A 15657-nucleotide genomic window follows, 5' to 3' on the forward strand; every position below is an offset into this window, starting at 1 on the left:
GGCGGGGTTGTTCGGTGTCCGGACCGGGGGTGCTCGGGCGCGCGCGTGTGCGTGGCGGAATTGGGGCTGGGGGCTGCATGGGGGAGGGGAGGGGGGTGGAGCAGGGTGAAGTTTGGGTTGATGAGCAGCGTGAAGGAGTGGAGGTACTTGACCGTTGAGGATGCTCTGCTGCATATGCAGCCTTTTCTTTTGCAATCAAATGTGTGGATATAATTATTAGAGGAGAAATGTAATAGAAATTAAGCAGTGTAATTCCTCAATGAAATAGTCTACATAATGCAGTTTATGCACTTAATACAAAAACAGAGAGGTGATAACAGAACCCGCAAAATTTCTTATTGAGCTCTTAATTGAGCTCTTAACAGAACCCGCAAAATTGCTTATTGAGCTCAAAATTGCTTATAGAGAGAGTGTGAGTAATACAAAATAAATTGTTCCTTGGACTCTTCTTGTCATAAATAAATTTGATCGTAGTACATATATTATGTGTACCTGTTCTTTTTCCACACTCTCCTTACATATGATTACATATGATAAAACAACCTACACATACGCTCTATGCTATCGGCAAAAATGATCTTACACTTTCACAGAAATGAAACAATAACCAAAACACTGACGGCCTAAGATACAGACTTCTCCCAATGCCATGCATTGCCTGATTCAGGTGACCGCCTATAATGAACAGGCCTACATCGCCTTGGCTTCGACTCTCGTGTCGATCTCTTCCGCTCATCACGCATCACCTTCTCATACTGATACCCTACGATGTTCTCCTCAGTGCGCTCGTTCATCTTCCTCGATTTTGAAGATACCGGTTCACAGTAGCCATCGCCATTTCTTTTCCTACTGTTTCTCGCACCCTGCTCATTCTTCCACAGATCATTACATTCGCTATTCCATAGAGTATCACTTCCCCCATCTTTTTCCACAAACTTATCCCAATTCACAGAATGTTGTTCTTCGGTATTTCCATCCACAGCCTTGCCCCATCCTGTAACTGGAATTACTTCATTCTCAAAGATGACTTCAGTTTTCTCATCAAACTCGGGAAGTGAGTGAGGACTTTCCAAATCTTCTATCAGTTTCGTATCAATCACAGCGTTGTGATCAACCTCATCGATACATTGATCTGGGTCAGGCAGAGGGATCTCGAAAGGGAGACCATTAATGTCTGCGTAGTAACGGGATTTTGAGTTCTGGAAAGCTTCGAACGCCGCAGAATCGTCCCAATTCAGTATGTTTTTATGTGAAGAAAGATAAAATTTGGCCCAACAAACTTTTTCCCAAGGAATTGAGCAAACCGATGTGCAGAATTTCTTCTCCCATAAGGAAGCTCCAGATTGTGACGATCCTGGAGAATGAATACAAAAAATAAGTATCAGTTTCAGTATCAGAACTCAGATACTCAGAACTCATAGATAAGTAAATGAAACATAGACTGTTGGCAACTCTCGGTGTATTGATAAAACATTAGAGCATGAATTCCCACTTCAAAGTTAAAAACTAGAGCAGACGAGCAATAATCTACTAACAAAATAGTGACACGCACAACACGGAAATAATGCTTTAATGAGAGGAAAGCACGAGAGGTGGGCAGCAGGAAAAGATGGCTATTATGATATGTTATTTACTTACCAGGCAAGAAACATCAAAAGATTATCCTGAAATGTTTTCAAGTTGGAGAAGAATCTGTGACTTCAAAAACACGGAACTATCAGTACTTAACGGCCTACTGTACATAAATAACAGTCTCAACCTAACGCAGCCAGTCACTGCTCAGTTTCTCATTCTTCACAGAATGAAATAAAACATGATCCTGAGAAATGAACAATTAGGAAGTAAATTAAAGAGCATCATTCCATCAGACAAACATTGCATTGTAACTACTAGAAACACGTTCAAATACAGAACATAAACTGAACCGAGGTCAAGCATTTGGTAGAAAACTTGACAGAAAGGGAAAATGGCAATACATCAGATATAACGAACAATTTTAGAAACCCATCTTATACGAAATTGCATGAAAAATGGTGAGAAATCTACATAATATAGAGGAAGTGTAAAAGCTCTTCTCCCACGAGGGAGCTCCGGATTGCGAAGAATTTACCATCCACATCATACTGATGATACTAGAAAAAAGAGCAGTAATAACATAAGTAAATCTTGATGCACACAGCATAACAATGCTTAACATAAGGAAGAAATACCATGATAGAAGCATAAACTAACTATTATGATATGTTATATACCTGCCAACGAAGAGACATATGAAATGAATTGCCAGAGAAAAGAACATATATCTGGAAACCTTCACAAATACTAAGCATTTAGTATTTTAGGAATCTACTATCCATCTACAAGGAGTAAGAGACTCAACCTAACAATTGTCAGAATTCATATTCTAGTTTTTTTAATACATGTGAAAAACTACCTTAACAAAACAAAAGCAATTGTTAGAATGTAGACTTTATAATCCTCATCCCTTACCACACAACTTAGGAGTTTCGGTGCAATGAAAGGATCCTTTGACATGGTATCAAAGCAATCTAGGAGAAACAGATACCTCTGCATGAGTCTATATTTTGACCCATAAAAAGGTTTTCAACCTGTAGAACCGTGTTAAAATAAAAATTCAATACCCTCAACTTACCATAATTTCAGAGTTTTGGTGCAGTGGAAAGGTGCTTCAACAGTAATCCTGAAATGAATAAGCAATCAGGAAATCTTAAGTCTCATACATGTAGGTAACATTCTAATGCAACTGCACAAAACACTAGGAACTGCATCTAGATCAAACATTTTATAGATCCTAGAAGAGAAAAACTATGATACATCAGTAAACTAATGGTACAAGAAATTTAAAAAACATATACCCGATTTGAAACTTCATGGTGACCAATGAGAAATCCACATAATAAACAAACCAATACCTAAAATGGAGAAGTTATACACAACATACCGCACGACTACTCAGAAAGAATTAGGACGCAGAGAGAGATTTACATAATGAGGAAATTCCTACATCGCACAGGGATTATGGATCTAACGATATATTAAAGGAAACTTCTATGGACATCCCACTTAACAACATACACCCATCACTCAAAAGACAGTATTACTTAAAAAACGAACAGCAAACATGGGCATCGTGTACAAGCACTAAATGGTGTCCAATATGGAACCTCCTACATAATTCACACGGTAACACAGTGAAACTAAAGATGCAAATGCTAGTATGTATGTTATATCTAAGTTCAAAAATAAACAGAGAACGGATCTGGACTCAACAGCCCAACATAACATCGCACGTGCTGTTTTAAAAGCGAAGCAAAATGTATGCCATACACAACGATGTAAATTGACATAAATCACAGTATGAACACTAAAATTACAATACATCAACAAAGACACCACACAAGATCCGATCTTTCATAAGTAATCATTGATAAACCCCAAAACCCACTCATATTCCCCCATCAAAGCAGGAACAAAACCCTAAAAGAAATCAACTTGAAGCCTAAACACAAAACCCATCACAATTCTCCATCAAAGTAGCAAAAACCCTAGAAAGCAATCGATTTCAGTTCAAAACCCCAAAAACCCTAAAAAAAACAATGGCTTCAACCCTAAACACACACACACAATGATAATCATTGATAAACACACACACACACACACACACACACACACACACACACACACACACACATATATATAGAGAGAGAGAGAGATTAATGGGTATCATTGTCAAGGAGGGGATTTCCCTCCTTGACAATGATGTGGCACAATCCCCATGGTGGGGATTTCTCTCTCCTACTTTATTCTTGTGTTGGAGATTTCTCTCCTATTTTATTCCCGTCATAGGGATTTGTAGACGTCAAAAATTGCCTATAGTTTCCCCCGCACGCAGCTTGAGATGAATCGAAGACGACGAACGCCATCATCTGAGTCAAATAAGATTATCCAATGCCGTAGAGAAGCTATCAAGTACATGAAGCGGGTCGGCGAAGCGTATGAGTCAACGGAACGACGAAATGCGCAAAACGGCGGAACAAGATCAAACCGGAAAGTCCGAAGAAGCCCCTGGCAGCCGAGTCGCATCAAAACAACTCGACCAAGGCCAGGTGGCTCGGCCTTGCCACTCTAGGGTGGCTCGCACAGTGCCAAGCCACCCTAGGGTGGCTCGCACAGTGCCGAGCCACCCTAGGGTGGCATAGAAACGCCCAAAACGCGTATTTCGACACTTTTCGCAGGATTTGATCATTCCAGAACCTCCCCAACAGTTTTGATATCATTTCTAAATATGGTTAAGTGGTTATTAACTGAAGATAAGATCAAATCATCATATCTTATCCGAAAATGCTGTGACCGAAGCCTATAAATACAAGCCTAGGACCCTATACACGGAGGATCTAAAATTAGAGGCGAGGCGTTGTCAAATTGGAGAGTGAACCACGAATTTCAGAGGAGGGCTAGCAGATCTTAGCGAACTCTAACATAAAGAGGGAGATATTCGAAGGATCTGAGGCTCTGTTTCATCATTCCTTGAGATCAAACTTTGTTTTGATCTCGAGAAGAGTAGTAATCTTACTTTGTTGAGATTATTTACTTCTATGATTATTTCCCTCGTGAAGCAAGAGCATTGATCTTTTATCTTATTAACTGGATCTGATCCACGATGGTCCACGGATAAACCCCGACACAGGCAAAAATCTCACGTAAGCAGCGGGTGATAAACGTCCTCTGCGTGTGTTTCTAGAGAGTAGTAATTTTTGTTTTATTCGTGTAAGAAAAGTCTTATAAAAAGAGTAACTCTTTCAAACTTATTGTAAACGATTGAAGTTGTATTGAGTTCCATGAATAAACCAACTTTCGATACAAACACGCTGGCGATCACAGTGGGAGGCAACAGTCTCGCTGTCGAGGTTGTCGTGTTACAACCGTTGATCAAGATCCTGGTTGAAGCAGAGGTCGAATACGAGTTCGACCGACAGAAGTTCGAGGAGTACGTCGCATCATCCTCCTCCAGATCCTCCCCTCCTTGCAAGCACAGGAAGACCTCTTCGTTGAAGAAGGTTCATTGGTCTTCGGATCTGATGCTGATAACAATTCCTCATCAATCAAGGAGTTGCTTATTAAAAGCTGTGCCAATTCTGACGAAGAGGGCTCGTCAGAGACGGCGCCAACGTCTTGCCCGTCAGTTCGCTAAAGTTCTGGAGCAGGTGAACGGACTTCGCTATCAAGCGAACTTAGAATTAAGGAGGCACCAAACAATGTCACGCCCCACTTCCCAAAATACCCAGGAATCGGAATGCGAACAAGCCCGCGACATATTAGGCCAAGGAGAAATAAATAATAGACCATTTCTACTCAATCTAATACGCTAAGCGCCAAACAATAAAGTGTGAAGTTACAAGTCCCCGATCACAATTAGCAAGAATATAATAAACAACTAAGAACAGAAAAGAGCCATGTCACAAATAGTATATCATCCGAGACACAAAATTTAGGTCAAACTTGCCCTTATTACAAAACAGTCCAACTAAAGAAATATGAAAATACATAGTCCAACAAAAATAGAAAGGAAATACTGTAAAAAAATAAACTAAGTCCATCAAATGACTAAAAGCGGTAAGTAAGCTTCGGCTTCTTCTTCAGCTCTGTTTGCAAAACACTCCTGCTGAGGGTACTCGGGCTCTGGCGTGTCTCCAACCTAGATTTGTCCGTCCTCTAAGTCTGACGTATAACCCAAAAAAACAGGAGTACGTCAGCGTGCATGGTACACGGCAAGATCCCGCAAGGGAGAATAGAAACGGTCGAGCGACCAATGCAAGAATAGTAATAACAATAAAAGAAGCATGGTATTGAAATTCTAACAATTTAAATGAAATCCACCACTATAATAATCAGTAGAATCTAAAAATCAACCGAGTAACGAGGTCATGCAGCTAGTCATCCTATAATAGATCACTGATCTATATCTCACATAGAGTCAACGTTCATATTCTCGGATAACTGACTGTTCATAAATCCTCTACCTGCATCCAATGCCGCTACACGAATCGATCAGAGGACTACACGCAATCCAATTTCGGCCTGATCCGAACTCAAACAAAACTCGGATGACTACACAAATTCACTGACCACATGAAAATAACAATCCACTGGCCCAACAGACTAACCCCAGTGCGAAACGATTCAACGGAGCGAGCTTGGAAGATACATCAATAGCCATATCCGATCACATGAACCAAGACTTTCCCATCCACACTCTTCTTGTTTTCTAAGTCAACAAACATGACCTATAATAGATCTCTGGTCCATCTCCTAAATTTAGTCAACCACACGTCACTAAGTTTTGTTCATGACGCGCAAAGTCACTAAGTCATGAACTACTAATGGTTCTCAATTACCACAAGAAATAATAAATACAGCAGATCATGTGTAATAATATCATGGCATATCACATAATCAGAATTAAGAATCATAAATTATGAATAGCCTCTATGTAATTCAGAAAATAATTTTTTTCCAAAATAATTTTCTTTAAATTATTTTCTCATATACTAATTCAACATAAACCCTTTTTCAAAATAACTCCTTTTAAATTATTTATTATTATAACAATTCAAAATAATCCCTTATTCCAAAATAAACTCTTTTAAATAATTATAAAAATATTCTTTAAATATAATAATCTATTAATTCAAATAATCTTTTTCTCTGAAAATAATGTTTATCCTTACAATATCAGTTATTCCCATCTATCATCAACCAATCCACGCAGATAATAACTAATCGCATTCTTATCTATGCAACTAATTTAATGACAGATATAAATATGAAATGACGAGTTAAGAGAAACAGAACCTTGCCAGCGAGGCCAAGGGGCCTCTGGATGAGGCGACGACGATGGCTGAAGGACTGTCGAAGACAGATCTGGACTGCGATCGGAGTGAAGAGGAGTTGAGGAGGGGCTGGTGGTCGGCGACGTGAGGCGAAGAAAGGTCGATGGGTTGGGGCTGACGATGAGTCGAGAAGAGGAGATGGAGGCGGCGAAGCAGGGGAAGGGGCGGCGTGAATTTGGGTTTGAGCGGGGGCGAGGCGATCGGAGGCGGCACGGGGCTAGGTTGACGACGACGGTGCAGATCTGGAGGTGATGAGGACGACGACATGGGGAGGAGCAAACAATGGCTTCAACCCTAAACACACACACACAATGATAATCATTGATAAACACACACACACACACACACACACACACACACACACACACACACACACACACACACACACACACACACACACATATATATAGAGAGAGAGAGAGATTAATGGGTATCATTGTCAAGGAGGGGATTTCCCTCCTTGACAATGATGTGGCACAATCCCCATGGTGGGGATTTCTCTCTCCTACTTTATTCTTGTGTTGGAGATTTCTCTCCTATTTTATTCCCGTCATAGGGATTTGTAGACGTCAAAAATTGCCTATAGTTTCCCCCGCACGCAGCTTGAGATGAATCGAAGACGACGAACGCCATCATCTGAGTCAAATAAGATTATCCAATGCCGTAGAGAAGCTATCAAGTACATGAAGCGGGTCGGCGAAGCGTATGAGTCAACGGAACGACGAAATGCGCAAAACGGCGGAACAAGATCAAACCGGAAAGTCCGAAGAAGCCCCTGGCAGCCGAGTCGCATCAAAACAACTCGACCAAGGCCAGGTGGCTCGGCCTTGCCACTCTAGGGTGGCTCGCACAGTGCCAAGCCACCCTAGGGTGGCTCGCACAGTGCCGAGCCACCCTAGGGTGGCATAGAAACGCCCAAAACGCGTATTTCGACACTTTTCGCAGGATTTGATCATTCCAGAACCTCCCCAACAGTTTTGATATCATTTCTAAATATGGTTAAGTGGTTATTAACTGAAGATAAGATCAAATCATCATATCTTATCCGAAAATGCTGTGACCGAAGCCTATAAATACAAGCCTAGGACCCTATACACGGAGGATCTAAAATTAGAGGCGAGGCGTTGTCAAATTGGAGAGTGAACCACGAATTTCAGAGGAGGGCTAGCAGATCTTAGCGAACTCTAACATAAAGAGGGAGATATTCGAAGGATCTGAGGCTCTGTTTCATCATTCCTTGAGATCAAACTTTGTTTTGATCTCGAGAAGAGTAGTAATCTTACTTTGTTGAGATTATTTACTTCTATGATTATTTCCCTCGTGAAGCAAGAGCATTGATCTTTTATCTTATTAACTGGATCTGATCCACGATGGTCCACGGATAAACCCCGACACAGGCAAAAATCTCACGTAAGCAGCGGGTGATAAACGTCCTCTGCGTGTGTTTCTAGAGAGTAGTAATTTTTGTTTTATTCGTGTAAGAAAAGTCTTATAAAAAGAGTAACTCTTTCAAACTTATTGTAAACGATTGAAGTTGTATTGAGTTCCATGAATAAACCAACTTTCGATACAAACACGCTGGCGATCACAGTGGGAGGCAACAGTCTCGCTGTCGAGGTTGTCGTGTTACAACCGTTGATCAAGATCCTGGTTGAAGCAGAGGTCGAATACGAGTTCGACCGACAGAAGTTCGAGGAGTACGTCGCATCATCCTCCTCCAGATCCTCCCCTCCTTGCAAGCACAGGAAGACCTCTTCGTTGAAGAAGGTTCATTGGTCTTCGGATCTGATGCTGATAACAATTCCTCATCAATCAAGGAGTTGCTTATTAAAAGCTGTGCCAATTCTGACGAAGAGGGCTCGTCAGAGACGGCGCCAACGTCTTGCCCGTCAGTTCGCTAAAGTTCTGGAGCAGGTGAACGGACTTCGCTATCAAGCGAACTTAGAATTAAGGAGGCACCAAACAATGTCACGCCCCACTTCCCAAAATACCCAGGAATCGGAATGCGAACAAGCCCGCGACATATTAGGCCAAGGAGAAATAAATAATAGACCATTTCTACTCAATCTAATACGCTAAGCGCCAAACAATAAAGTGTGAAGTTACAAGTCCCCGATCACAATTAGCAAGAATATAATAAACAACTAAGAACAGAAAAGAGCCATGTCACAAATAGTATATCATCCGAGACACAAAATTTAGGTCAAACTTGCCCTTATTACAAAACAGTCCAACTAAAGAAATATGAAAATACATAGTCCAACAAAAATAGAAAGGAAATACTGTAAAAAAATAAACTAAGTCCATCAAATGACTAAAAGCGGTAAGTAAGCTTCGGCTTCTTCTTCAGCTCTGTTTGCAAAACACTCCTGCTGAGGGTACTCGGGCTCTGGCGTGTCTCCAACCTAGATTTGTCCGTCCTCTAAGTCTGACGTATAACCCAAAAAAACAGGAGTACGTCAGCGTGCATGGTACACGGCAAGATCCCGCAAGGGAGAATAGAAACGGTCGAGCGACCAATGCAAGAATAGTAATAACAATAAAAGAAGCATGGTATTGAAATTCTAACAATTTAAATGAAATCCACCACTATAATAATCAGTAGAATCTAAAAATCAACCGAGTAACGAGGTCATGCAGCTAGTCATCCTATAATAGATCACTGATCTATATCTCACATAGAGTCAACGTTCATATTCTCGGATAACTGACTGTTCATAAATCCTCTACCTGCATCCAATGCCGCTACACGAATCGATCAGAGGACTACACGCAATCCAATTTCGGCCTGATCCGAACTCAAACAAAACTCGGATGACTACACAAATTCACTGACCACATGAAAATAACAATCCACTGGCCCAACAGACTAACCCCAGTGCGAAACGATTCAACGGAGCGAGCTTGGAAGATACATCAATAGCCATATCCGATCACATGAACCAAGACTTTCCCATCCACACTCTTCTTGTTTTCTAAGTCAACAAACATGACCTATAATAGATCTCTGGTCCATCTCCTAAATTTAGTCAACCACACGTCACTAAGTTTTGTTCATGACGCGCAAAGTCACTAAGTCATGAACTACTAATGGTTCTCAATTACCACAAGAAATAATAAATACAGCAGATCATGTGTAATAATATCATGGCATATCACATAATCAGAATTAAGAATCATAAATTATGAATAGCCTCTATGTAATTCAGAAAATAATTTTTTTCCAAAATAATTTTCTTTAAATTATTTTCTCATATACTAATTCAACATAAACCCTTTTTCAAAATAACTCCTTTTAAATTATTTATTATTATAACAATTCAAAATAATCCCTTATTCCAAAATAAACTCTTTTAAATAATTATAAAAATATTCTTTAAATATAATAATCTATTAATTCAAATAATCTTTTTCTCTGAAAATAATGTTTATCCTTACAATATCAGTTATTCCCATCTATCATCAACCAATCCACGCAGATAATAACTAATCGCATTCTTATCTATGCAACTAATTTAATGACAGATATAAATATGAAATGACGAGTTAAGAGAAACAGAACCTTGCCAGCGAGGCCAAGGGGCCTCTGGATGAGGCGACGACGATGGCTGAAGGACTGTCGAAGACAGATCTGGACTGCGATCGGAGTGAAGAGGAGTTGAGGAGGGGCTGGTGGTCGGCGACGTGAGGCGAAGAAAGGTCGATGGGTTGGGGCTGACGATGAGTCGAGAAGAGGAGATGGAGGCGGCGAAGCAGGGGAAGGGGCGGCGTGAATTTGGGTTTGAGCGGGGGCGAGGCGATCGGAGGCGGCACGGGGCTAGGTTGACGACGACGGTGCAGATCTGGAGGTGATGAGGACGACGACATGGGGAGGAAGCGTTGGTGGGTTGGCGACTGTGGTCGAGGTGGAGGGGGGTGAGGGTGGTGCTGTGTGATGGGGGAGGTGGCGAAGATGATGGTGGTCGGGTGGCGGATGGCTGTGGGAGAGGGCAGGAGGTAGGAGGAGGACGAGGGGCTGGAGTTGGGAGTGAGGGAGATGGAGATGAAGAGAGAGGGTGGGATCTCAGATCTGAGACCTGATTTAGAGAGAGGGAGAGAAAAAGTGAGAGAGAATGAGAGGGAATACGATTATAAACTGTTTCTTACATTTGACGAGAAGTTCCTGGAGGATATTACCCATAGTATTCTTAAGGATAACCCGGCCGACTCAAAGAGTATACGAGTATAAACTGTTTTCTACCTTTGACGGAAAGTCCCTAGAGGATATTACCCATAATATTCTTAAGGATAACCCGACCGACTCCAACGGGTATACGAGTATAAACTATTCCCTATCTTTGACGGGAAGTTCTTGGAGAATACTCTTAAGGATAACCCGACAACCTCTAACTGGTGTATGAGGCTAAACTATTCCCTACATTTGACGGGAAGTTCCTGGAGAATACTCTTAAGGATAACCCGACAACCTCCAACTGGTGTATGAGACTAAACTATTCCCTATATTTGATCGGAAGTTCCTGGAGAATATTCCTAAGGATAACTCGACAACCTCCAACTTGTATATGAGGTTAAACTATTCCTTACCTTTGACGAGAAGTTCCTATTCTTAAGGATAATCCGACAACCTCCAACTGGTATACGAGGCTAAACTGTTGGATAACTCTTGCAACCTCCAACTAGTACACATGGTGAAACTGCTCCTTTCTTTCAACTGGTGACCGAGATTAAACTGCTCCCTTTCCTCCAACCGATGCACGAGGTGAAACTACCCCCTTCCTCTAACCAGTGCACGAGGTGAAACTGTTCCTTTTCCTCTAACCGGTGCACGAGGCTAAACTGCTCACTTTCCTCTAATCGGTGCACGAGACTAAACTGCTCACTTTCCTCTAACCGCTTCACGAGGCTAAACTACTCCCTTTCCTCCAACCAGTGCACAAGGTGAAACTGTCCCTTTACTCTGACAAGTATACGAGTATAAACTGCTGCTCATTTTCTCTAATCAGTGCACGAGGCTAAATTGCTCCCTTTCCTCCAACCGGTGCACGAGGCTAAACTGCTCTCTTTCCTCCAACCGGTGCATGAGGTGAAACTGTCCTTTACTCCGACAAGTATACGAGTATAAACTGCTGCTCCTTTCCTCCAAACGGTGCACAAGGTGAAACTGCTTACTATCATCCAACCGGTGCACGAGGTGAAACTACTTCCTATCCTCCGACTGGTATACTGCTCCTACCCTCCGACTGATGCACGAGGCTAAACTGCTCCTACTCTCCGACTGATATACGAGGTTAAACTGCTCCATACGCTCTTAATCCAAACGCCTCAAATGGCTAAGAATAGAGGAGAAATCTTAACATTGAGCCTAAGAGAAACTCCTCGATAACTTACCATGCTAAGGGCAAGAGCATAACTAGTCCAACTCAAACGGTAATTGGTAAAGATAAATCAAGTCTGTTAATAGCTAAGGATTTGCTCAAAATCCTAGATGGCGATCATCAGCTGCGAGTGAAGAGGTCAAATTCACCGAGCTCGTTGAAAGGTTCCTCACTCCGTCTGCACAGTGATCACTTTGCAGGTCTTCATATCCAAATTGTTCCAGATCCCATGCGATCTGATTCAGGTCTGAAAACTTTGAAGGTGGTTCTATAGGTAATAAAAATTATCTTTAATCCCTATCAGAGAAGTTCAAAACAAGATTGCTAAAACCTCGCCTGAAATAGCAAAAAAGGAAAAAATATTGATCTCTCAAACCAGAAGGAATTTGACGAAACTAACAGAGGAAAACTGAACCCTTTGGGTCAGTTTGGTCAGCTCCGTCTCGTCGAGATAGGCGATTTTCATATATAATTCGTCAAATTCTGACTTACGGTTTGAAAGTTATGACATGTTTTTCGTAGCATGTTCTGAAGCTCGCCTGCAATAGAGTTTAGCTAGCCTGAATGAGGCTTGCTCGCCTGATAGTTAGAAGCTCGCCTGCATGCTTGAAGTTCGTCTACATAAGGCAAGCTCGCCCGACGGCTGGAAGCTCGCCTATATGACCCAAGCTTGCCTGTACGCTTGAAGCTGGCATGCTTGCTTGAAGCTCGCCTGTACAAGGTAAGCTCGCCCTCATCAAAAGTGACGTTTCTACTCAGCATAATTTTCTTTTCAACTGGATCCCAAAAGTTGTATCCTTTTACACCATATTTGAATCCCATAAATATAACCTTCCTAGCTCAAGGTTCCAATTTATTGTTTTAACATAATAAAATGCTGGCCACCCAAATACCTTGAGCTGATCATAATCACGTGCTGGTTCTCCCAATCACATCTCCATAGGGGTCTTCCCCTCGATCGCAGATGAAGACAGCCTATTAATGAGGTAGCTCGCATATGTAAGTACCTCAACCCAAAAGATCCAAACCACTCTGTGATAAAAAACATCAGATCTTCTCCAGTAAAGACAGATTCAACCTTTCTGCCACTCATTCTGCTGTGGTGTATGACTAATTGTGAAGTGTCTATTTATGCCTTCGTCTCGACATAGCTGCTGAAAGGGATCTGAAGTATACTCTCCATCATTGTCGGATCTCAACGTCTTGATCTTTCTCCCTGTCTATAATTCCAATATCCTCTTTCACTCTACAAATATCTCTGGGACTTTATTTTTCGGTCATGGTGTATACCCAACAACGCCTAGAATAATCATCTACAAAAGTGACTAACCAATATCGACCACCAAATGATGTCGTCTTGGTAGGACCCCAAACATCCGTGTGCATATAATCCAATATGCATGTCGTCCTATGAATGGCTGTCCCGAACTTAACTTTAGTTTTCTTACCAAGAACACATTGCTCACATAATTCAATCTTCTCACTCTTGGCTCCCTTCAATAGCATCTGCTTGTACAACACCTATAGTGACTTTTCTCATGTGTCCTAATCTGTAGTGCCAAAGTCAAAAGATTGAAATATCTTAAGTTTCTATATTGGTGGTCTGACTTCTTCTTGATAGGGACTGATATCTCACAAAATCATAAGATTGAAATATCCCAAGTTTCTATATTGACTTACTGGGACTTTGTGATATATCCATTCTGACACATAATAATTATTAGTATTTAAAATTAGAACCATGTCATGTGATATATCCATTCTGACACATAATAATTATTAGTATTTAAAATTAGAACCATGTCATAGACAAACATCCACTGGTTTCTAAATTTTGAAAACAATTATTAGTATTTAAAATTAGAACCATGTCATAGACAAACATCCACTGGTTTCTAAATTTTGAAAACCTTTTACAACTTCTAATTACAGGAAAAAGAACCGAAAACTAGGTCTTTTATGATGAGAAATTGAGAACAGAACAAATCTATGATACTAAAAGTGAGCACGCCAATCCTTTTGACTGAAAGAAAGATGCGAGGAATAAAAAGCAAGGAACCATCACATCATAAAATGAGCATAACATGGACACGGAGAGTTAAGTACATATGTTTGCAAGAATTAATCAAAATGAAAAAATTAGCTCAGGCATGTAGGTTTCCAATTCTTTGTTTCTGACTAGCATGAATGAACACAGAAATCGAAAGAAGTAAAGTTGGGAAAGCTAAAGCACTACCGACCTGAGGATAGTCTATCCGAGATATTAACCCAAGGAAACAGGGAACACCCTTTAGCCTACTCAATTCCTCAAACAAATGCTGCAAACATCCATACAAATTGATTATCAAAGTAGCATAATTTAATAAGAGGAACAAGAACATAAAATTCAAGTATACATGAGAAGATTTTTTTCAAAAAAATATAAATAAAAACATGTAACTTAGAACCAAAATCCACAGTCCAAATTGTGATATACTCTTTGAAAATTATATAACAACCACCACCAAAGCCCTTATCCCAAGGTTTTGGGGTTGACAATGTGAACTTCCTCATCAATTATCCTCTGATTATAACCAACGGCAACAAATCATAACGACAACTATCCACTTTTGAGTTTTACAACTACAATCTCTTTAAAATAAGAAACATTTGGATGCATTAATATATATTTCATTATGTGGTAAAGCAATAATAATTCAAATTATTCGAAGCAACTTTAATTTCACTAGTAAATGGTTTACTTGATTCATTGAACAGGAAAACATATTACATTCCGATTCATCCTCATATATTATTAGAAGTACAAATCACTATTACAAGAAGATTCTGAAAATTCAATAACTATAGGGACTATGGGTTATTTTCCTCACAGTATTCCCTTAATTGTGAAAATTTTATTCCAATCTAATTGCAGACGAAAAACTAATTAAGTTAGGGTATTAATCTCGAAAGAAATCTAGCCGATGTTAGTTAGGGTTAGGGTTCAGTCGCCACCAGAAGAAGGAAGATTAATCTCGAAAGAAATCTAGCCGATGTTAGTTAGGGTTAGGGTTCAGTCGCCACCAGAAGAAGGAAGAGGAGGGAGAAGGAAAATACCTCCAAGAAGCTCCCGAAGCTGAACCGATCACAGGATTTCTCGAGGGTCCAGAGAGGGGTTTTGACATTTTTTAACCCGAACCCGAAAATATCAAATGGGGTTTTTCCCCCTATAGAAACCTGCTTGGGATCCTATCGGGTCGGGTATTAGCGGTGACAATTAGCTTTTAGTTTAAGCTAATTGTCACCGCTAATACCCGACCCGATAGGATACCAAGCGGGTTTCTATAGCGGGAAAAACCCCATTTGATGTTTTTGGGTTCGGGTTAAAAAAT

The 15657-nt window shown here is 40.6% G+C and overlaps 1 protein-coding gene and 1 long non-coding RNA gene across 2 annotated transcripts; both read right to left on the reverse strand.

Annotated features, from left to right (window-relative positions):
• Window positions 418-2330, reverse strand: LOC109831332. Its single transcript, XM_020398663.1, has 5 exons — window positions 2253-2330; window positions 2111-2132; window positions 1926-2008; window positions 1765-1819; window positions 418-1354 (listed from the first exon to the last, which is right to left on the reverse strand). Exons 1-5 carry the CDS (start codon window positions 2328-2330, stop codon window positions 624-626), a joined length of 969 nt encoding a protein of 322 aa, XP_020254252.1. The 3' UTR covers window positions 418-623.
• On the reverse strand, window positions 9060-15543 carry LOC109831646. Its single transcript, XR_002244494.1, has 3 exons — window positions 15383-15543; window positions 14527-14604; window positions 9060-9339 (listed from the first exon to the last, which is right to left on the reverse strand). It is a non-coding gene; the product is annotated as an uncharacterized LOC109831646 (long non-coding RNA).

This window comes from Asparagus officinalis, chromosome 2 (assembly GCF_001876935.1).
Source record: "Asparagus officinalis chromosome 2, Aspof.V1, whole genome shotgun sequence".
Lineage (NCBI taxonomy): Eukaryota > Viridiplantae > Streptophyta > Magnoliopsida > Asparagales > Asparagaceae > Asparagus > Asparagus officinalis.

Excerpts from the sequence above, each read along its gene's own strand:
- LOC109831332 (XM_020398663.1), bottom strand. The coding sequence starts at position 2,330 with ATGCTTAGTATTTGTGAAGGTTTCCAGATATATGTTCTTTTCTCTGGC. Across the intron at positions 2,133-2,252 it reads ATATGTCTCTTCGTTGGCAG|TATCATCAGTATGATGTGGA; the intron begins GTATATAACATA and ends TCTTTTTTCTAG. Across the intron at positions 1,820-1,925 it reads CTACCAAATGCTTGACCTCG|GATCATGTTTTATTTCATTC; the intron begins GTTCAGTTTATG and ends TTCATTTCTCAG.